The sequence below is a fragment of the Taeniopygia guttata genome, chromosome 3 (genome assembly GCF_048771995.1).
Source record: "Taeniopygia guttata chromosome 3, bTaeGut7.mat, whole genome shotgun sequence".
NCBI classification, from domain to species: Eukaryota; Metazoa; Chordata; class Aves; order Passeriformes; family Estrildidae; genus Taeniopygia; species Taeniopygia guttata.
The window spans coordinates 40,897,549-40,919,178 of record NC_133027.1 but is presented as its reverse complement, the minus strand read 5'-3'; the positions used below and the strand labels follow the sequence as shown (position 1 = coordinate 40,919,178).

General features: G+C 37.2%; 1 protein-coding gene and 1 long non-coding RNA gene across 18 annotated transcripts in view; one reads left to right on the top strand and one right to left on the bottom strand.

The window, feature by feature from the left end:
* Positions 1-21,630, bottom strand: part of KLHL32 (kelch like family member 32) — a 116,888-nt gene that overhangs the window by 18,751 nt on the left and 76,507 nt on the right. For 15 of the 17 annotated variants that reach the window (XM_072926679.1, XM_072926681.1, XM_072926678.1 and 12 more), the window contains one exon: positions 20,655-20,870. The exons of the other annotated variants lie outside the window; for them this stretch is intronic. In XM_072926679.1, coding sequence (XP_072782780.1) covers positions 20,655-20,870 — 216 coding nt within the window. The remainder of the gene's footprint in view (positions 1-20,654; positions 20,871-21,630) is intronic. 17 annotated transcript variants of the gene reach the window in all.
* On the top strand, positions 265-20,661 carry LOC140683683 (uncharacterized). The gene is made up of 3 exons (XR_012054977.1): positions 265-392; positions 8,008-8,089; positions 16,809-20,661. It is a non-coding gene; the product is annotated as an uncharacterized lncRNA (long non-coding RNA).

Genomic DNA, 21,630 nt, shown 5'->3' with positions numbered 1-21,630 from the left:
TCAACATTCAAAATTAAACATAGCATTCAAATCACATAATGCTTATTGATTCCAACTGGTCCTAGAAAGAGGCTAGGAACAGCCTAAACCATTTCAGGAATTCTTGCGTAAGTTATTTTTGAAAACATCCACTAATGAAGATACCAAACCTTCCTCAGGAAAACCATTCCCATACTCTGATATCCTCTTAGACAGATTTTCTTCTTACATATGCAGAAGCTTTAAACCCTTAAACTCACTGTTACATTTTCCACCTTTGGGTTCATATTCCAGAGCAACCCTTGAAAATTATTAATCCATGCAGGATGAAAAGTATTTTGTTACCTACATTTTCTTCTCCACCTCAGAAGCATTTTAATATTGGTGTGTTTCCTCTTCAGTGAACGAAAAAGGTATTTCAATGCATCTTAGGTCGTATTTTCTAAATCTCTGTTTATTGGCTCACAGTTCTCTGTTATTGAAATCTTTCATGTTTGCTGTTGAAAATTGGACATACTATTCCTTTTAAGGCTGTAGTAGTAGCGAATAGGTTGTAAGAATCTCTTTGATTCTAACAGTCTATGTCATTCTTGCTTGTATATCACCACGTAAGACTGTCAGTACATTATGGTGTTGCTGATCCACATTTAAGCTTGTGACTGAGTACTATTCTCACAACTTTTCTTTTTTTTTTTTTTTTTTTTTTTCCCTGTGGTTGGTTGGTTTGTTTGTTTAGGATTTTTTTCTGCAGAACTTCCACAGGCTGTCATGCTTTCTCTGTCATTACCCAACTCTGTACTATTACTTTAGGCCACTGCTCCAGTCAAGATCATTCTCAATCCAAATTGTATTTTCAAAAATGCTAGAAAACCATTTTACCTTCTGATTTTATTCTTATTTAATCCAAATCATTATCAAAGACATTGACTAGTTCTGGATAAGGGCTAACTCTACCTGGTACTTCAAATCATTTTGACACAGAACTTGTGGAGTGGGTGTTTCTAACAAGCTGAGCAACAAAAATATTTTCAGCTAAATCTTATGGCCCTGTACTGTTGTTGGGAATGTCACATAAAGGAGCTCAAAATAAAGGCTGCTCTTATTCACAACTTTCATATATGATGTATTAAATTTATTACTGTTTCTGTATTCTGTCAGAGAGGGAAGATGAAAAACTAAAACCACCTTCTTGTTATGATTAATCTGAAACACTTTTTCCTCACTGTGAACCGCTGTGAAAGAAAGAATCAATGAAGGGCATAAAAAATGCAACAGTAGTTCAGGCAGTTAAATGCTGCATCGAGCTTCAAATACATGCATTAGCTATATGTATTTTGACTTGTAAGCAAAAAAGACAATAATTAAATGTATTTGAAAATGTTTGTGGACTTGAAATCATTGAGCTTTCAAGTCAGGTGCTCTAAATCCACCAAACCCATGTGTCAGGTGTCTCCTACTGAGTTGTATCAGGCAACTTCCTATTCTGTGTCTTTAGCCACGTGAATGATTCCTGAAAGACACTTAGCTCTCATCATTCAGCCGCTTGAAAGTGAGAAGAAATTCAGGCTATTTTCAGCATATATCAACTAAATGATATGTGGGTTACTATACTGAAATAGAAGAACTTACAAAAATTGAGTTCTTATCTCTCAGCACTTGTATCCAACAGACTGGTTACTTTTGGAACTAAAAGTTCATGTCATTGCTCACATCTAAAATGGTATCACAGACGTGTCACTTGGGCTACAATGACAGACATTACAGACTCTGTAAAATACAGGCACTAATGTAAACCAGGACTTGGTAACCACAGGTCTTTTAGAGGAAGTTTAATATTAATGCCTTATTAATATCTTAGAACTTCATCCATCTGCTTTCCTTTATTGTCCTGCCTTTGGTCCCCCAATAAATACTGTATAAACACACAAGCAACACCACATACATTCATAACTTCAAAGAAATAGTACCTGCATTCATTTCTGGACATGGGATGTGTGATCTGCACAGAAAGCATGGACATTTCCATTACAATACATTTTCTCTGCTGTAGGAAATTTGGCATATGCAACTTGATTCATACTGAGTTATGTCTCTACTGAGAATAGTCCTGGAGTTGTAAATAAATGTTTCACTGAAACCAGAAATGTTTAACTGAAACCAGTAATGTTTAACTTTTCCCTAAGCCACTACAGCAATGGTTGCAAAGTGATACAAAGATTCTGTTGGCATTCACATGAGATGTGCAAGCTATTCCAAATCTTGAACCTAAACGTTCTCTATCCATTCCACACTATTTTATCCTGACTCATCTGTCCTGCATCTTTTTTTATGAAAACCTTTGAATCTTTCCAAATTAAGTTTATTGCAGCCTGCTTGGGATTCTCCATGTGTTGCACCTTAAGGTATCTTTGGCCTACTTCCACCTTTCCTCTCTGACAAGCAGCTGCAGCAGCAATAGGGTAACATGAAGGGAGGGCAACGTGAATCCCAGGCTGCCTCTTGTGTAGGGAGCTACTGGGTCTTACCAGACTCCATATCCAAGGTCAGTTTGCTGTGGAAGATTTCATTTTATTGCATGCATTTAGAAAGGAGGGCTAAGAACCCTGCACACCACCTGGATGCTCTGCAGGCCTTTGACAGAATGCAGAGAAGCTTCACTGAGTCTTAGGGAAGCAACAAAGGTCTGTGAACCACAGTGTGTTTAAAAGCTCCTGTCCAAATCAACTCATGCTACTGTTTGAACACAATCTGACTACAGTGCCCTGTGTGACCCACACCTAATCTGTGACACTCCAAGGCAGAAAAAAGGCCTTAAGAGCTAAAAGCTATATTTTTGTTATCAACTTGTCTTGCTATTTGTGACAATTACAGTTTTAAAATTCACTTTGGTGAATTTTAAACAGGTGGATGGTCACTACTTAAAAATCAATGCTAAGAATTTAACCTACAAATGTAGGTGTCTGTATTTATATTTAGAGAATACAGGGCACATTCCTAAATATTGTGACACAAGGCTATAGAACAGGTCATCTGGTTTCAGGAACACTCGCCTACTGAGCCTTAGATTTCTACACTGGTTTTGCAGCACATTGCTACCATGTTCTCCAGCAGAACATGATGTCTCACACTATGGAGGCATGGAAGAAAACTGAGTGTGGGTGAACAGTTTAGCAGCTATTTGAGGGCTGAAAAAGTTCAAAGGAAAGAAAACTGAATTCCCAAACACATCTTTCACTTGTAGTAGAAGTAGTCCTTGGTGGACTGTAACACAGTTCTAACTTTCCTTCAGTGCAAAGGAGGCAAATATAACTCTCATCAACATATGGAAGACACAAACTTCCATGTACGAGACCAGCACACATCTGTATATTTATCAACACAATTTCTAACACCTTTACTCACGTTTTGTTTAATCTAGACTCAAAAACCTGGTGCCTACATAAAAACTCCAGAATTCACTCCATCTATATACTGATTATAGTGCCTATGTTTTCACCTCTCTGGCAGTAACAATTAGCAACTATAATCAGCATTGGCAAAATAAACTCAAAGCCATTACAGGCTTTATGATGCTGCAAGAAAAGACATTCTGGCTTCTCTAAGGAAATACCAATTGCACTTGAAATTACAACTGTGCTTAAAATGCTAACAAGCAAGCAAGGAAGAAAAAAAAAAAAAAGATGATACACAATTTTGAGGTTTAAAATATTTGTGTCCATGCTAAATAATTTACAAAAATAAGAAAATACTCCTACTCCTACTGTCATATAGACAAATTCTATTTAAACTGCTAGAAGATTCTTTTCTATTAATTTTAATGTATGAGTGAGTAAAGGAAGTCACAGCCTAGTGCCTATATCAACTTTAATAAATAATATATTTTGCCATATTCATCTTCTAAACTAAGTAAATGACAAAAGTAGACCCTCAGAAGGACAGGATTTTCAAATCAGATTAATTTTCTTATTCTAATGCCTTAACCCAAAGGATTTTTCTTCTCCAAGGTTACATTATATGATTTAGCAATGGAGTGCATTCTCAAAAAAAAATGAGATGTGAAAAGAGATGGAAAAATATGTTGTGGCACAGCTGGAGTACACATCAAAGTACATCTCACATGTTGGATAGCAAGTTCATAGTTTTTCCAACCCCTCCTTCTGCTTCCAGCATAGCTACCTGGTCCTTTGGGCTGCCAGCTATCCCAGGGAGCAAGAGAGACCATCACGGCTGCGCCTTGCCTGTTCAGCTTCCCCCTGCAGTCCTCCTCAAGCCACTCTGCTAGGAAATGTGCCAGACCTTTACTTGACACCACACCAAGCCTTCTAATCAGAAAAGCCAAACCACTTCATGAGTGCAAAAAGCTTGACATACTCATATTTATTAGACTCAGGTTCACTTAAAAACTACTCTAAGTCACAACACCTAGGGAAAGTTTCTGTTGACAGAGTTCCAAGAAAGAAAAAACTTATCTAAGCCTGGACTCTGTGAGAGGCAGGGGCCACAGGAACTCTATTAAAGTCATCTTGGCCTGCTCTTTAGTTGATGTATTCATGTTGTAGCCCAATGGACTGCAAATATGCTACTTTATATCATCCAAGATGTCTAGCAAATGTGATGAAGTCAAAAAGTGACAGCAGCAGAAAAAATGAGAGTGTTGGAGAGTTGGGTTTTTTTGTGTTTTGTTTGTTTTAGCAACAACAAATAGAAGGAAACAAAATTTCTAAGGTTTTAAAACAATTCACACTGTCTCATTAAAACAAATGGAAATCCTAATTATAATAACCTAGTGAACGTTCTCATTTTAGGAGAAAACAAAATTTTAAATATGGAAACAAAAGTGGAAAGACACATTTTCCTAGATTGGGACCAGATATGTGCAACACAAATAACTCTATTTGTGTGTGACAATCTGATGATGATATTAAATCAGAAAAGAGAAAGAACTATAATTCTCACCAACAGTTCTTCTGTTCCTTAACAGAAGCAAAAGTTTTTGTCCAGAAAACAAAATCAAATTAATATATTTGTATCCTTAGCATATTGGACAGTGCTATAGACCTGATTCTATTGATTTTTGAAGCCAAGAAGAGTCATGAAAGCAACACAGTTCTACCCTAATCACCTTAAAGCACCATCAAGCAAACTTCAAAAAGCAAAACTTGGACTTTACTAGTTTTGTCTTTGAAACACTAGGAATATATATTTTGGCTGTAAACTCACACATAACTTTGCCTTTTATTAGATTTTATCTAATTCAGCAAGTCTGAGGTGTTCCAGACTCGGATCACCTGTCACAAAACCACATTTCAGTTGGCAATTGTCAGCAACACCCTGGCTCTTCAAATTTCAAGTACAGGAGCAGAATCTATGTATAAACCAGGACATTTACCAAAGGTCTGAAACAAAGTCCATTGAGGGCTATGGAGGAACTTTCACCTGATCTAAAATGAACAGGGATTTCCAAAAGGCCTGAATTTGGATCTCTAAAGGGTCTTTGTCATCCTCTCTCTGTCTCTAGAGGCTACAAAGGACAAAATCAAGGGTTTTTAGGACATTCATTGAAGCATTTTAAGCAGGATGAACTAAATTTGTCTGTATCATCCATTTAGAAAGAAAAGTGTAAGAATTGTTGCTGAGGAAAAAAGTCCCACCATACAACAAAACACACACACACAATTTTGCAAAGACATGAGTTACACATGAATATTTTTAGAAGTTAGTAACCATGCAAGCACAGCCTCCAGACTCCTGCAATTTTATCAGTCAGGTACTATCTTACACAGCTGAGGACAGCAGGAAAAATAAGTGTCTCGAGCCTAGATGCAAGACAGCCTTAAAGATAGAAATCTTTTTCTTCTTTTTATTTTGAATTTAAAATGTGCATAAAAATAAGACTCTAATGAGCTGCATGTGGAACAATCAAAATTATGAGGTATTTGCATTTCTTTTGCACCTTGAGCCAAACAATTACAAAATCATGCATATGATTCTCTCAATCTGAACACAGTAAATCTTAATAATCTATGAATCAGCAATGAAATGCCTTTTGCCCCTGAACCCTGAAGAGAGACTTTCTAACCAAAAAGTTGCAGTGCAGTGACTGAAACCACATTTACAAGGCACCAAGCTAAGGCATATGCGTGCAGCCTGTGAAAATAAAGCTGTGCCATCCCCCACCCTCTTTACACAGAGACATTTTTAAATTACCTGTTTGTCAGTTTTACAAATGTGTGTCTACGTAAGCAGCTCCCTGTGTGGTGCTGTGTTAGCAAGCAGGCGTGCTTCCATTTGCACATTTGGATTCTACAATCAGAATTAAAACATTTGCTCTGTTCAGGGTGAGTTGATAAACAGGGATTTTAAATTTTACTTTTTTTTTTTAATGTGAAAAATGAAAGAAAAACGTTCCTCTAGATGTATTATGCCTTTGGGCTCCATGTGAGGGAAGCGAAAAAAGACAGAGAAAGCTACTGTGAAGGTCACAGAGTGAAAGAACTTCCTCAGGGCACAGAATAAATTAAATCCCAAGGAAAAAATAAAATGTGATTTCCAGAGTGTGAGGCACAAACTCAAAATGACAATGATTGACAGCCAAACTATATCCGTGCAATATCGAAGACTGCACGTTCTCATTTACCTCAGTGTAGCCAGCAAGCGCCCATTAAACATCCGTCTGATGCCCAAATTAACCTTCTTGGCAAACTGAAAGAGGCACAAACTATCATAATCAACCTTTCATTATCACAGCAGCCTCTAGTTAAAGGGTCAGAATAATTGTGCCATCAGAGCCCTGATTGTTTTCAATCAACAGACGACTGGAGTGACAGCTCAGTGATGGAGTAGTTTGATGAAACCGCACCAGGCCTAATCAGAGCAGATGAAAGGAAGGCATGATTGGTGCAAATGAACAGTCGTGCCTCTCTTTTTCATTTACAATCTGAAATTACTCTTGAATTTACGGGTTTTTTTCTCCCTTATGAGTACCTCTGAAAGAATGTTTGACTTATTATGGGTTCTGACAGTGCAGAGTTATAAAACACAGGTAGGGTTTTCAGCCCAGGCTTTAAGTGGGTATTCAGCATAATTTTAACAAACTGACTCTTGAAAAGCACAAAATTACTAAAGACTTCCAATGACCTAACCTTTTAGTGCTGTTTGATTAGCAGAACAATTTATCACAGTTCACATTCTTCATGGTAAGAGAAGATTTAAAAATGGGTAGGGATCGTTTTCAAATGTTTTCTCTTAGCCAATATATTTATTGTATTATTGCTCTCCTGTTTTCTCTCTCACACACACACACAAAAGAAAAATATAAATTAAAGAACACTGCATTAATAACCCTTTTCCTCTTTGAATGAATAATAGAATCCAAGCAAGGGTTTGTTTGCAGATGAAAGTAGAGACCAATTATCATGCCACTGACAGCATCAATATTTAGTTTTCTGGTGGGTTGGGTTGTTCATTCCCACATTTTAAAGGATGGGAAATTAATCAATCCCACTAGGTGTTTCTTACCTTACTCATCAGCACTGATTCAGAGTGTCTCACAAGTGAACAGAAAAAAAAAAAAAAAAAAAAAAAAGGAAAAAATGTAGGGGCTGCTTACAGAAATTTTGGAAAGAATGAAAAATTCAAGTGTCCTGCACCTCCTCTGCTAGGTTCACTTCGTCTCCCAGACTCACTGTGCTCCACCCATATAGCTTCCCCTTCTCACAAGGCTGATGCAAGGAAGGTGAGGTAAATAAAAATAATCTCATTTAATTATACCTCTGAAAGGAGCAAGTATTTCAAATAGTGAGTGGTAAATCTTTTGTTCTGTGATCTTGGTCATCATCAGATGTTCTCTAGTTTGTCAAGTATTACAAAATTCATACCAATGTTCACGTCAGCATACCAAAGCACAAAACAAGCAGTCTAGAAACAAAGATTATGATTTGTCTGAAACGTGAGTGGATAGAAAAGTTTGATCCAAACACCAAAGGCTTTTAAGAAATTTAATGTCCTGTATCTCTTCTCACACTACAGAAGGGAAGTTTTACTTCCTTAGAAGTTTGGGACTGTAGACAGAACATTCACCTTAGTGGAAGTGCCCTCAGCAAAAGAAGCGGTGAGTAGACTTGCACATCCTTATTACACACAGGATGCCATTTATAATTACTGAAGTCTATACTTTTCCAAGTATAAAGACACTGTTTATGAAATATATATATATATGTGTGTGTGTATGTGTTTGTATACACAAATATACTTTTATATATATATAAATATATATATGTTTATATATATATATAGAGAGAGAGTGAACTCTTGGAATGAACGCAAAACATTCCTCACAAACCAGTGAAGAAGGTAAGTAAGAGTTTAGGAAGCTGCCAACATGTGTTTTGTTGGATACAGTAGAAAGAAGATTCCGAAGCAAACATTTCTCTACATGAAGAGAGGTGTCTCAGATTCACATTTCTGCACCACAAGGGACCACTGCATACATTCAAAGATTCTGCTATTCTGCTATTTGTCCCCAACTCCTACCCAGACAAGTCCACACTATTGCTAGAACTCTGCTTCAGCAGTGGCACTGGAATTGTGTACATGGATGCCCCTGAAGTCTGTTCCCAAACTGAAGACTGAGACCACAGCTGGTAGGAGAGAAAAAATATGCATCCTTCCAGACTCAAATATTATTCCTGTGATGCAATCAGACTCTTAGCTTCACAGATCAACAGGGCTCGGAGGACTGAGGGATTGGCTCCAGCAATAAAGAGGGAAGCCAAATACAAATGAATCGACTTCAGGAAATACACAGCCCCAAAGGAAAATTAAAGAACACCAAGGTTCATTATCTCTGGAGAGTGAAAGCACTTGTTAGAGTATGTCCTCCTGACCTCTGATCAGGCTCCGCAGAAGCTGCAGTGGATTTATCCAGACGACTACACGGGGAATTGTTCGCCTACATAAGAAATGCTCTGTCTCTTGGCTGGTTTGCTGGTTTGGGATTTATGTGATAGCCTGGTGACAACCTGCAACTTTCAGAACATGAGCCCTGCAGTCTGTAAGCCACTTTGCAAGAGGCAGAAATTTGATTTTGATCTTTCAGCTGAAAAACACTGCAGCAAGCAGAGTTATTGGTCAAAGTCTCTAGCACCAGAAATTATGCATTTCGTGATATTATGCAGATATTATGTAACTAAAGCAGAGACAGATAATGCAGAGGCATTAAAAACACATATTTATAAAAAATTCACAGCATTAAAGCAAATCACAATGTATTAAAAATACTTCTCAATTTTTCTCAAGTGATAATAATAACTGCTGATAATATCTATCTCCTTAAAGTATTTAAGCAGTAAAGCATCCATCACCAATTGCTGCTGGACAAAAATATTGTCCTGCACAATAGGTGTCCTGTTGTCCTGTCCTGTTTCAATAGATGCAAGGGGGATAACACAACATATATATCTTTGGCAGATTTCTTACTCATAATCAAACAGCTTCAGGAGTAACATCTTTAACACCTGTATTTCCATCTCAGAAATTTTTAATAATTGTTTCTGCTCAGTATCCTTGTGAGAAAGAGAGGAATTCTTAATCTAAAGACAAACTCTCCACCAACCAAGTACAGTCCCTTGCACTGTCAGTTTAGTGTTTTACTGCAAGCTTCCTTTGCCCCTAGTACCACATAATTAGAGTGGCCTTCTCAAAAGGGACATTATTTTACAAAAAAGATTGTAGAGAAAGAAAATTATAGTTTCATCTTATGTATGTGTTTCCTATGAAACACATAGAAAAAAAATGCCTGTTTTGTAATAGAAGTAAATAATAGAATGTATGCATTCAGAATTGCATTCACTTCTTTTACACACTTTCTCCATTTCTTATATTTACTGGTCATGAGAGCAAGAAGTTTACCTAGAATACATTGATTAAACTCAGTGAAGATATTCCATCTTTTTAGACTTACAATAAAATAACTATGATCTCAAATCAGCTTTACAAAAGGCTAGCTGAACTACGTTAATATGTAACATTATATATGGTAAGTAATCATATTAAAGCAATGAGTTGCTGTAATAAAAAACTGTTCTCATCTACTGGAGTTCAAAGTGAAGGAAGGTACAGACAGCAGGTAAACTCTCAGCTGTTGTAAATTATCACAGCTCATGAAAGCTTGCCATTTTACACCTTCTGGGGACTCTGAACTTCAAAATTATACACAATATTCTTTCCAAGTATCATAAAGCAAATTATAAGCAGTAAAACTCAGGATTCCCCAAGAGAAGTTTACATTTCAACCACTCTCTCAAAATGGGAACTAAGAGAAAAGTTAGGTGTCTTAATCAAAATCTGTCCCCTCAGTCTGTCCAACTGAGTGTCTTTATTCCACTACAAAAAATCCAGTGGAAATTTTGTTGCTTATGCCACAGGAAAAATTCTGGTGATGTGCAGGTATCTGAAAATGAGGACAAAACAGTTCCCTACGTATCATCTGCCAAAAGTACTTGAGATATTTTTGCAGCTGAAAAGTGCAAGGCAATACAGGCAATAAACACTGCATCCTTTCTTAACCTTGGAGCAGCAAAGACAAACCTGTCCCATAGTGTGCCTCAAGAGAAGTATACCTTTGTGTGATCAGGTCCTCAAACCATGGAGGAGTTTCCTCTACAGTCACTTGGAGCTTCTCTACCAAAGCATATTTACAAATGCGCTTCTCACACCTAACTTGTTCTTCCACTGAGACAGAAGGGGCAAGCAAGGCCCTGTGCAACCCCTCTCAGTGACACTCCACACGTACAAGCATGTGTTTAAAAGCTGTATGAGCTTGTGTGCAGCTCCTATTGCAACAGACTTTACAGCTACCCCACCACTCACAGCCACTCTGTTTTCCTGTGCACTGCAATGGCTGTCACACTTGGGAGTCTATACACATAAAATAAATGAGCTGGGAATGATCACATTGGAAAGGTTCTGCTTACTCTTGTTATCAATGAAAATTTTGTTTTAACAAGATCATCAAAAAGGAGCGTGGAGGGTGACAATGCAAAGCCAATGAAACCAACAAAGCAAAGCAATAAAACAAAATCCAAAATATGGCATCCAGAGACTCAGTCTTGCTTTGTCCAGAGGCACAATCTCAACTTTTTCCTTTGAAACAAGTCCAGCCACAGAGGGTTAGAAATGACAAGGAAAATCAATCTCCTCACCATAAACATGTTGCATCTAGGTAAAACCTGGCAAAGGGAGGGCCTTGTAAAACCATGGCTTAGGCCCATTACTTTGGCTAAGCAAAAAAGGGAAAGTGACTCAGCTGAATTAGAGGTAGAAAAACAAGTTCTGTAACCATTGCGAGTTCACATTGTGGTTGGTTGAATTATGTTTCTTATGATTTAAAACTATGTAGCTGATAAAGGCCTAACTGCTTTAAAAGGCCAGGTTTTTGCAATAAAGCAGCTCTCCTTCGCACTGCCCGGGGACTCCGTGTTGCTCTGCATCATCACATCAACATTCCTAAAATGTAGCCTCATAGGTCCATAAAGCCTGCCTCTCTTTAATAACTGGATAAAATGGCAAGAAGCTTTGAGGTAAAAACTTCTTGCTGTCCCTTTTCAAATCCATCACAAAATGCTCAAGTTTGGATCCTCCATCATTTGTTGTGATGGTAGAACCAACATTGCTAGGAGCTTTATATCTGGTAAGTTTTCTGAAGCTACAAAGAACAGAAGCTTATCTCTTCATAAACACAGCTGTTTAACTAGGGCTCTTAACTGTGATTTGATTTCTCTTTAAGGAGATTATGCTTTATGATAGCATTTATATTTTCTGAAACAGGGTAAGGACAGAGAACATGGGAGGCAGAAAAGGACCTACCTCCAGCAGCCATAATTTCAAAATCTAGAATTACTCATTTTTATTTTTAGAGAAAACATTTAGATTGACATCAAATGCATTGAAACTCTACATAGCCACATTTAGCACTAAAACAAGTTGCTGGTACATAATTAGTAAGTGGAAAAGACAATTTTTACCATCTGATACACAGTGTTTTTATTCCTATTCCTCTGTTGCTATTTTTCCCTCTGAAATATATTTTAGAAATGTAGCAGCTCACTCCAGAGACAAGAATCTTCAAACTTTCATCAGTAAAAAACTGTTAGAAAATGAAATAGACACAAAATTGACAAAATTCTATAAAAATGCAATTCAGCTCTGTGAAAATTAGTCTAAATGGTTCTTGAATGTAAAAGGAATCCTATTCCTTTCTTCCCTATTGTTAGGGTATAATTTTCTAGGGATTTAATAGGCAAATCCAACAAATCACAAAAAAAATGTTTCATTTTCTATAATAACCTTTACAACAGCTACACAGGACTTGTATGTCATCAATATCTTTGGTCACATACAAAAACGTACTTCAAAGTACATGCTTCTCCTTAGCTGGTTTATAAATATGCATGTATTCAACACACTGTGTTACTACAAAACCTCTGACGTCAAATTTTCCAACCAAAAATCACAGACAGTTCGGGTTGGAAGGGACCTTAAAGATCACCTAGTTCCAACACCCTGTCATGGACAGTGTCCATTAGACCAGGATGCTCTAAGCTCCATCCAACCTCACCTTGAACACTGCCAGGGATGGGGCATCCACAACTTCTCTGCCAGTGCCTCACCTCCCTCACAATAAAGAATTTCTTCTGCATCCCTGATCCAAACCAACTTTTATACTGAAAGCTATTTCCCCTTGTCGTATCATTACATGCCCTTCAAAACCATCCCTCTCCATCTTTCTTGTCTGCCCTCTTAGATACTGAAAAGCTGCTATAAGGTTATCCTGAGGCCTTCTCCAGGCTGAACAACCCCCATTCCTTGAGTCAGTTTTATTGACTTTGATTTAATCCCCACATGATGGGCTTCAGATTAACTCACTGCATAAACAAATGATCCTGCATTAATTTTTCAAAATCAACTAATTGTTCTAAGAAAGCTATTTCTTTCAAAAAGTGACTTAAACACTCAGAGCCACATTTGTAATTGCATTTGAGATCCCAAACATATCTAACGAATTAGGAATGTCAGAGCTTCCCCATAACAAGATTAAAACAAACATAAATTTATTATATAAACCTACTAAATAATACCTGAAGCAAACTAAAACACCTGTAACTGCTCTAAGATAAACCTTGTAAAATTAGGACCACAGTTTCACTCAAACATTAAAATAGGCTCCACCCTAACGGAGCACTTTGAAAGCTCTTCAGCACAGATTTTCACTTCAGAGACTGTGATCCTCCAATCTGTCATTACTATCCCACATAGACCATTAGCTTGGAAGCCACTTCACAGGAAAGCTTCTTAAGATCTTTTTGACAAGTGTATTTGTCGTAATTTCTTCCATTTCTCCCTGGCACGAGGGAGTCCAAAGTGATCAAAGGAGTAAAAGGAACCCTTTGTCACAAGGCAATGAAACCCTCAGCTCTGCAGCTCACTTGCACATCTGGAAGCTGCCAAGGGTGTCCCAGCTGGAGTAAGAAAGGCTGTACAGGAGTGACATTGCTTTTCCATCTCCTTGCCTCCTCACCTTCCTGGAGCCACCAGTGTCCTGATCCTGGGGCAGGAGTGATAGCACAGGGCAACAGCTAATGAGATCTCAGCAGTCGTGCTGAGCCAACACACCTGTTCGCAGGTCTAGACACACGAGTGCGACTTCACTGCATCTAACTGGGGGCACTTTGGGCACTTAACCCCAGAATGAGATTCCAGCTGTCTTAACACATTGATGACCATGTGCATGGGTTCAGGAAACAAGAAATTCAATTTTCTTCCACTGTCTTCTCTGGCTTCGTGGTTACAAATAAGAGTCATGCTTCTATCAGCTCCCAAAGGAAAATTGTTGAAATACAGAGCTGAGAATTCTCAGAAGAGTTTCTAATTTCCTATCATTTTCCACAAGTTTAAATCCACTGGAAACAGTGTTAAACAGCTTTACAAAGATTTTGAAAGAGTAAAGATTACTAACATTTATATCTCTGAATGGAAGACATTAAGACATTAACTTCCATATTTGATCATCCATGGTATCTGTGGATTTTAGTCTTTACATTATTTTCTTTTACTTAAAAATTGATATATATTTTCAACCACATTTGGCTTTCAAAACAGCTTCAGCAACTTTTTTTTTTTTTAATGTAACCACATATATCTGTATGTTTATAGAATCATACTTCAGATAGTATCCAACAGATCCGAGCCACAAGGAGTGCAACAGTCAATACAAATCCCCCCACAGCAGACAAATTCAAATGTAGAATGAATTGACACAGAAGAAGTCTTGCTGTGTGGACACCTTGGTGTCTTTTTAAAATCAAAATGCACATCCACTGCTTAGCTGAAAAAGTGACCTAAATCCATGAGCTGTGAGCACAGCAGCCTTTCTAAATACTGGTGTGATGCTCTGTGCACTTCTGAAGGTAATCTGGGAGAAATAAGTTGAGGTAATATTACTGCAGGACAGCAAGACAAAAGTAATGCTCTCTAGTAATTGTCCAATGCTCACAACAATAGCAGCAAATAATCAAGTTTTCTGACATGTAACAAAAAGAACAATAGAAGAACAAACAGCTGCTCCTAAAACAGCTTTAATACTGAAAATTGCTTTCTATATTGTTATACTTGATAAATAATAGTAAAAATATTAGCTAACATTCAAAAAACAGGAATATGAAACATTTAAAAATTCAGAACAAAGGCATATATAAAGTTCATAAGATATTACTGTAAAGGACAAAATTAAGAGCCCATTCAAATTAAACTAAAGTAGACAAAGGGGAAAGGTGTTTCATAAAATAAGGGAACAGTGCCAACAGGGACAGCATTTATTTCCCCTACAAGCCAAAATGCCATTACTATTACAAACTCTACAGAAATTATATCAGGAAAACTGTGTGTGACCTGTGCACATCAGCTGAACAGTGTGAGTTCCTGCTGCCTACATCCACTGCTTGACCCTCTGTATCCGGCACGAACCCTGGCCAGTCTGCAGTTCCAGTGGACACCAACCTCCCTGCACACCTTGGGCCACAACTGCCAGCTTAGCCTACCTACAATGGATGTCCTACCAATACTGCACATCCTTTATAAAAATTAATCCCACCCAGTCTGGAGAGAGTGTAAGGAATACACCATTGCACAGAGTCAATTCAGGTGAGATACCTATTTTACGAGGATTAGACTAAGGAAAAGGAAACCTGCAGCTTATCACAGTTATGCTTCCATACTACTTCTATCTGAGGGTAACAATGTGATTTTGCTTGCAGCTAGTCATGACACACATAGTATCACTACCACAGATGTAGTACGCTGGATATTGGCATTCACAGGTGGCTCTCTGGCACTTTTATATAGGCTTTCACAAAAAGGGTACAAAAAAGGAGGAAAAAGCACAGGAAAACACACATGGGTAATATGTTAATTTTCTTATTTAGCCTCACCAATTCACCTCAGCCTTGATATGCATCAAGCCCCTTTTTTCTCTTCTATGCCTTTCTTGATGAGAGGCTGACAGACATATTTCGGAGAGGTAGTTTTCTGTTTACGGTAAATACTTACTAGGAACAAGCATTAGAGTAGACATTATTTCACTTATTGCCCAAGAGAGCACTTAAGCTTATTTCTTGAATAGTGAAAGGCTAATATACTGCTTAAACACAACATTGATTACTGAGATGCTTTTCTTCACATATATTTTATGTTGCTACTTGTTTGCAGTAAAACTTAAGTTCACATTTAGCAAGGCACTTAGGCCACATTTCATTAAAATATATATATACCTCTGAGAAAAATGACTTCTACTCTCTCCATATGAAAAATTGTTCTGCAATACCAAAAGATTGACAGAAGAAAAAAATCAAGTACTGATATGAAGGAATGGCAAGCTTGTACCAGAACATGACAACTCACTTTAGAAACTGCTGTTCTGCATAGGTAAATGTGTGCATCACTGAAGATGTATGGAAGATGTCTTTGGATCAATCATCAACACAGAGCTGTTCCATCATGGCAGGCTGCCACAATGGGTACACCACAAAATTCCCTACAGCATTGTACTGTGGGATTTCTGCAGAAGAATAATTTTGGCCCTTCACAAATGTCATCAGAAAATCCAAACTGTATCTCAAAAGTAAAAAAAGCCTCTTGAAAACAGGGCACAGAAGAGGATAAACAGGACTGTAACAAGAAAACTGGATTTCTACACTTATTATTTTTATAAAAGATACCTTACAAGCTCATATTGACCTATAACTTTGCAGTCTTCTTGTCATTTATTTTTCTACTTATTCAAGCAAAGATACTTCTCCAATACAGAGACCAAACACCGTTTTTGCACATCCACAGGGATAAAATGAATAACTAGTGTTACACTTTCACACATGGAACACATACTTCATGAACAAAAGTTCAGAAGTTACACACAAGGAATTTAACAGGGCTAGAATGTCTTAGGAATGCCTTGGAAAAGGCACAACACATTTGCATGCATCCTAGCTGAATAAACCACTCATGCATTTGCACTAGCTTTCCAAGATTGCTTGCTTATCAGTTGATTTAAAAAAATTTAAAAATAATAATTAAAAAAAAAAACCTATGAAAGCCCAGGAAAACTTCTAACCTCACATCCAAAAACATATTGACAAATACTAAAATTGATCTGCTTTTATTGTTAGCTGTTTCAAAATTCTATATATCCTTTAACAACCTACTTAAACAGTAGCACAGATGGAAGAAATTAATCTATACTGATCTCACTTAAGATTTTTTTCCAAATATGTTTTAAGAGTCCACCTTGGATCAAGTGCAGTATTTAATACAGAACCATTTGACCAATCTACTGCAGGGAGACAGAATAATCCAGTAAGTATTTCTCTTTATAACCATTCGTATGATATTTGAAATATGGATATTTAAGCCTCATGACACTGAAGTTTCCAATAACAAATATAAGGCATAATTATATCATAACTTAAGCTAACATTAGTTTTTTACTTAAATCTTTGGCTCATTTTCTACTTGCTAAGTTCCAACAACAAGCCTCTACCTCTGGCAAATTTGTTCCATCTTACAGGGTTGGTAACTTTTTCAATTATCAAGGCAAAGAATTCACCTGCTTCCTTGAAGTACAGCCAATGAATCTTTCCTGTAATGGTCAATTAGGAAAAGACTAACTTTTCATTTCATGATAAACTAGACATTTATGTCCTTGTCATGACTGCTTCCTGTGGAAAAAAGAAGGGTGCTTCACAGGTCATGATGAAGAAGAACAAACCAGAAGAAAATGTTTATTTTCCTCCACCTTCTTCATTATTCTTTCCTGTTTTCTTCATTTTTTTTTAATTTAATCCTTTTTTTCCATGTCACTGGCTTTATTTTATGCATTTTAATGCAGCTGACAAATCAAAAATTTTTTATGTAAAAAAAAAATTCATAATCTCATGTGCTAATAAAATGTAAAAATCAATATGAAAACATATCTTATGTCAACTAATAATCATAATTACTGTCTTAGCTTATCTAAGAAAGACCTGATTGAAGAGGCTCATAAATTGATCCAATTTCACAGCCTGCACAGGCTTTCTGGTGAGGTTTTTGGTTTTTATTTGTTTTAAGAAACACATCACTATAGTGCTTTTCTATTGTCTCCACTTACAATAAGACATATCAAGCCAAAGAGTCTGAAAAATCAACAGGAATTTCTGTAGTAGTTGGCAGCAACCCATAGCCTAGAACACTGCTACTAATATTACCATTTAACTTTCTCAGACTTGGTTTGTTCACAGTTATATTTCACCATACTCACTAGAATTAGCCAATTCTGGATTGGTAGCCTAGAAAAATCTAGAGTATGACAGGTAAGAGTTGCAATCACTTCAGTTTAAATAATATTCAAGCAACACTTCATTTACACCTTTTGATGCATTAAAATATCCACCTTAATCTTTATGTGCACTAGGATCAGATCACCCCGTGGACATTGGGAATTCAAACTGGTGTAAAAAACTTCTCCGCAGACAGTGGCACCCTTTCCAGAGGTTCTCTGAGGGAAGCTTTAATTTGTGCTTAGAGCTTCATGGCAGCCCTAATAGCAAAGGTGCCTTGGGGACATGCTGAATTCACATTGCTGTGACACGCAGCCCTGTGTGTGTGCAGAGGCCACACCAGTCACAGGCAAGACAGATGGATCAAATGGTAGCATCCCCCCATCAGATTTTCTATTATCTGCCCCACTTTGTGCAAATTTCCTCCAGCTTCCCCAACACCTCTTGCTTTGCTGTTCTTCCTTAAAACATGGGATGGGGATTTGTCAAAGTCAATGAGCACTTTATTACAGTGAGAGTGCTCAGTAATGAACAATTCAGCAATTTAATGAGATTCTGTAGATCTGTCTCCAGCCTGTCCATCAAGTTTCACTTCTATAAAGCACCCTGACACTAATCCTCTGGCATACCCAATCTTCACCCTGGGCTGAATATTAGATTCTTCCATGGTATATTGCATTACCACTATAACCTTAGCAAAAATGATGAACTTAACTACACTTGAGGCAATATAGCTGGTCTGATTTGATTTTCTTCTATTGGGTTGACTATGAGGGAATTACTTATTTACTAAGATAAAGCAAGAAACCAGTTTCTTATTGCCTTCTGAATGCCCAAATTGGTGAATATTTATATGTGTCTTTTAATTCATTCTGGGAAGCTGGAATATTTATAAATATATATTTATTCCTGGTTTTACAAAATGAATTAAAAAGATGGATTCACATTTTGCCTGCAGCAGAAAACTAGTTTAAAAAATTCTTCGGAACAGCATTAGTAACCTCTACAGAGGCTATTATGATAACACTTAAATGGACAGTGTGGAGTTTGTTGCCACTCAGAAAGCAGCATATTACCTATCTCTCCCCAGTATGACCCTGCAACAGAAACAGAGGCTTTGTCATATTTGCCTCATGAAGTGTTCATTGACTGGAGTGCACACAATTAAGAAAATTACATCCAAGTCTTTCAGAACAAGACAGTTAGACAGGATTTGAAAACTCCTGCTTCCCAAACAGATACTCCTTATGGCAGATTACAGAGGGCATATTACTGAGCAAGTATTGAGTTCTATTTGTATGGCTTCCCACAGAAACTCTTCTAGCAGAAGCATGTAGCTAGGGGATTCCACTGGCTCTGCAAAGAAATGAAGATGAAACCCAATCAGCCAATCATCCATGCTCCATGCATAAACTTGTACATCAAAACTTGCTTCTGATAAAGGGAATATGGGCTAGGACTCCAGAGCAGTGTGCCTTAAAAACCTAAACCAAACACAACCCATCTTCATGTAGTGTACACAGGTTCTGCTGTACAGGCATTCTCCAGGGACTAGGAGAGGAAAAAGTCAAACTTCATTTTGGTGTTTGCAGAAAATATCATCTTTGTAACATAGTCCATAATCCAAAGCCTCAAAATTTTGGAAAAAATATGCCTGCTACATAACTGAAGGGTTATGTTACATTTTTATTTTTTTAAGAATGAATATTTTATCCTGCATGACATTATTCATCCACAGAACATGAAGCATCTCGCTGATGAATACACATTTGACACTTTGAGAAACTGATGGCATCTAAATATAGTTATTTCCTTAGAATAATACAAAAGATAAATATATAAATAACAGGGGTTGAAAAATAAATCTGTTTTCTGAATCACAGTCTTCTCTGCTGGACCAATATAACACACTTCCTAAAAGGTATGCACAGGTTCCTTTTCAGCAAGTTTCCTTCTACCTTGAAAAACACTAAAATACTTTACTCTCTTAAACATGACAGTAAAAAAGATACAGAAAAACATCTTTGGGTAATCAATATTACAGAGATTTCCTTCCACTCCATAGTCAATTTTTACAGACATACGATGGGAACATTTCCAAGGACAGATTTTGGTTTAGTTTTTGTGTTTCTCTTAATAGGCTATGTGTTTTACTCACATTATGTTTTCTCCCAGCCCATACACACATACACACTAAAGGTCACAACACAATGCTTTCATCTTGTTAATACTTTATGGCTAGCAACCTGGTCCTTTTCTAGGTCCAGCTTTTTAAAAGGAACTGATCTCAGGCTTCTTGCCACAAACCCTCCATTGAAGCTTCCACTCATCTTGGAGCAGCACTGCCTGTGTGATGATTCTCCCATTTGCTTCAGGCAAAATCAGCTGTGGTGGCCCAAACAATCTCAGTGACTATTGAAATTATACAGCTAAATTTGTCTGAAGTGAATGAGAGAGACTGTAGAAGCAGGTTTGCCACCAGACTCAAGGCACTAGCCTCATCAGAGGCAATTAGCATGCATCAGCCATCTTTTCCCATTAAAGAAGTTGGATCTGGAGGAAAATCTCTGGCTGTATTTAAGTAGCAGAAGTGAAACAGCATGACAAATTTCTCTTTCAAACAAAGTAATTGCATTAACACAACACAACATTTTTAGAATTTCATTTGGAAATTTCCCTCAGTTGTTATTCACAGTTTTTGCTCAAGTGCTTATTCTCCCTCGAGATTGCTCCAGGGTTTCAAAACAACAGATTACTGCTATGGTTTATAGAGTGTCACACATTCTGGTTGTTCACCAACCTCCTTACCTGCCAGATTTGTTCTTCACTGAGTGAAGTGAGTCTATCGCTTTTAAAAACCTCTCGAAGAAGACAGTATGGGAGTGCCAGAACTTCTTCAGGATGACTCTTCAATAGCTCAGAGAGATGTTTTACTAAGAAGCCAATGACTGCATTCTCCAACAAAGTGAGGTTGAAAAGATCCGCGAGCTTGTACAGGTCCAAATAATTAAAGCTATTTAATTCCTAAATGGATGAAGCAAACAAAATACACATCACAAAAATATCCCAAACAGAAACAGAGAATATAAAAATCCCTGGGTCTCAGATAATGAAAAACTGTTATTCCTTTGGAGTTGTGGTGAAGGAAGGCAATATAACTTGAAGTTAATTAACATAGCCTCATTCAAAATGTATATGTGTTACTATTGCATATGCAAATATATATGATAGTACTAATTTATATTGCAACTCCTAAGGTTATATATGCATAAAGCATCTGTAAGAAATATGGATTAGTACATAATATAATAAACCAGCATGATTTACACTGTATGTCAAGAGCTCACAGGAGCTAACAAGTGGATTTAAAAAACGTACTTTTTAACTACAATGGTTTGTTACACAGCAATTGTTTGTCCATTATTTACTGTTTTGATTGAACTAGAGCACCTGTGTAGCACAATTTTTGTTCTATGAAACCTCTCAAAATACAAGATGCTGGGCTCCATTTTATTATGCATTAATTTTTCCTCATTGAACAAATAAACCCTTTTTTTCTCTAAAGTCTCTAAACCACTAAAGTCAAAATACAGTGGCTGTTGGCCTCCTACTCCTTCTCCCTCTCCTTCTAGCAACTGAAAATGTGAGGAGAAAAAAGCTATAGTAGCTCAAGGCAGGAAGCTTCGCCCATCCTGCTAACAGATGACCGATATTTATGGGCTAATGTTTTCAACTTGGCATCCCTCATAAATTAGCAGCTAGACAACTAACTACCGCTGTTCCA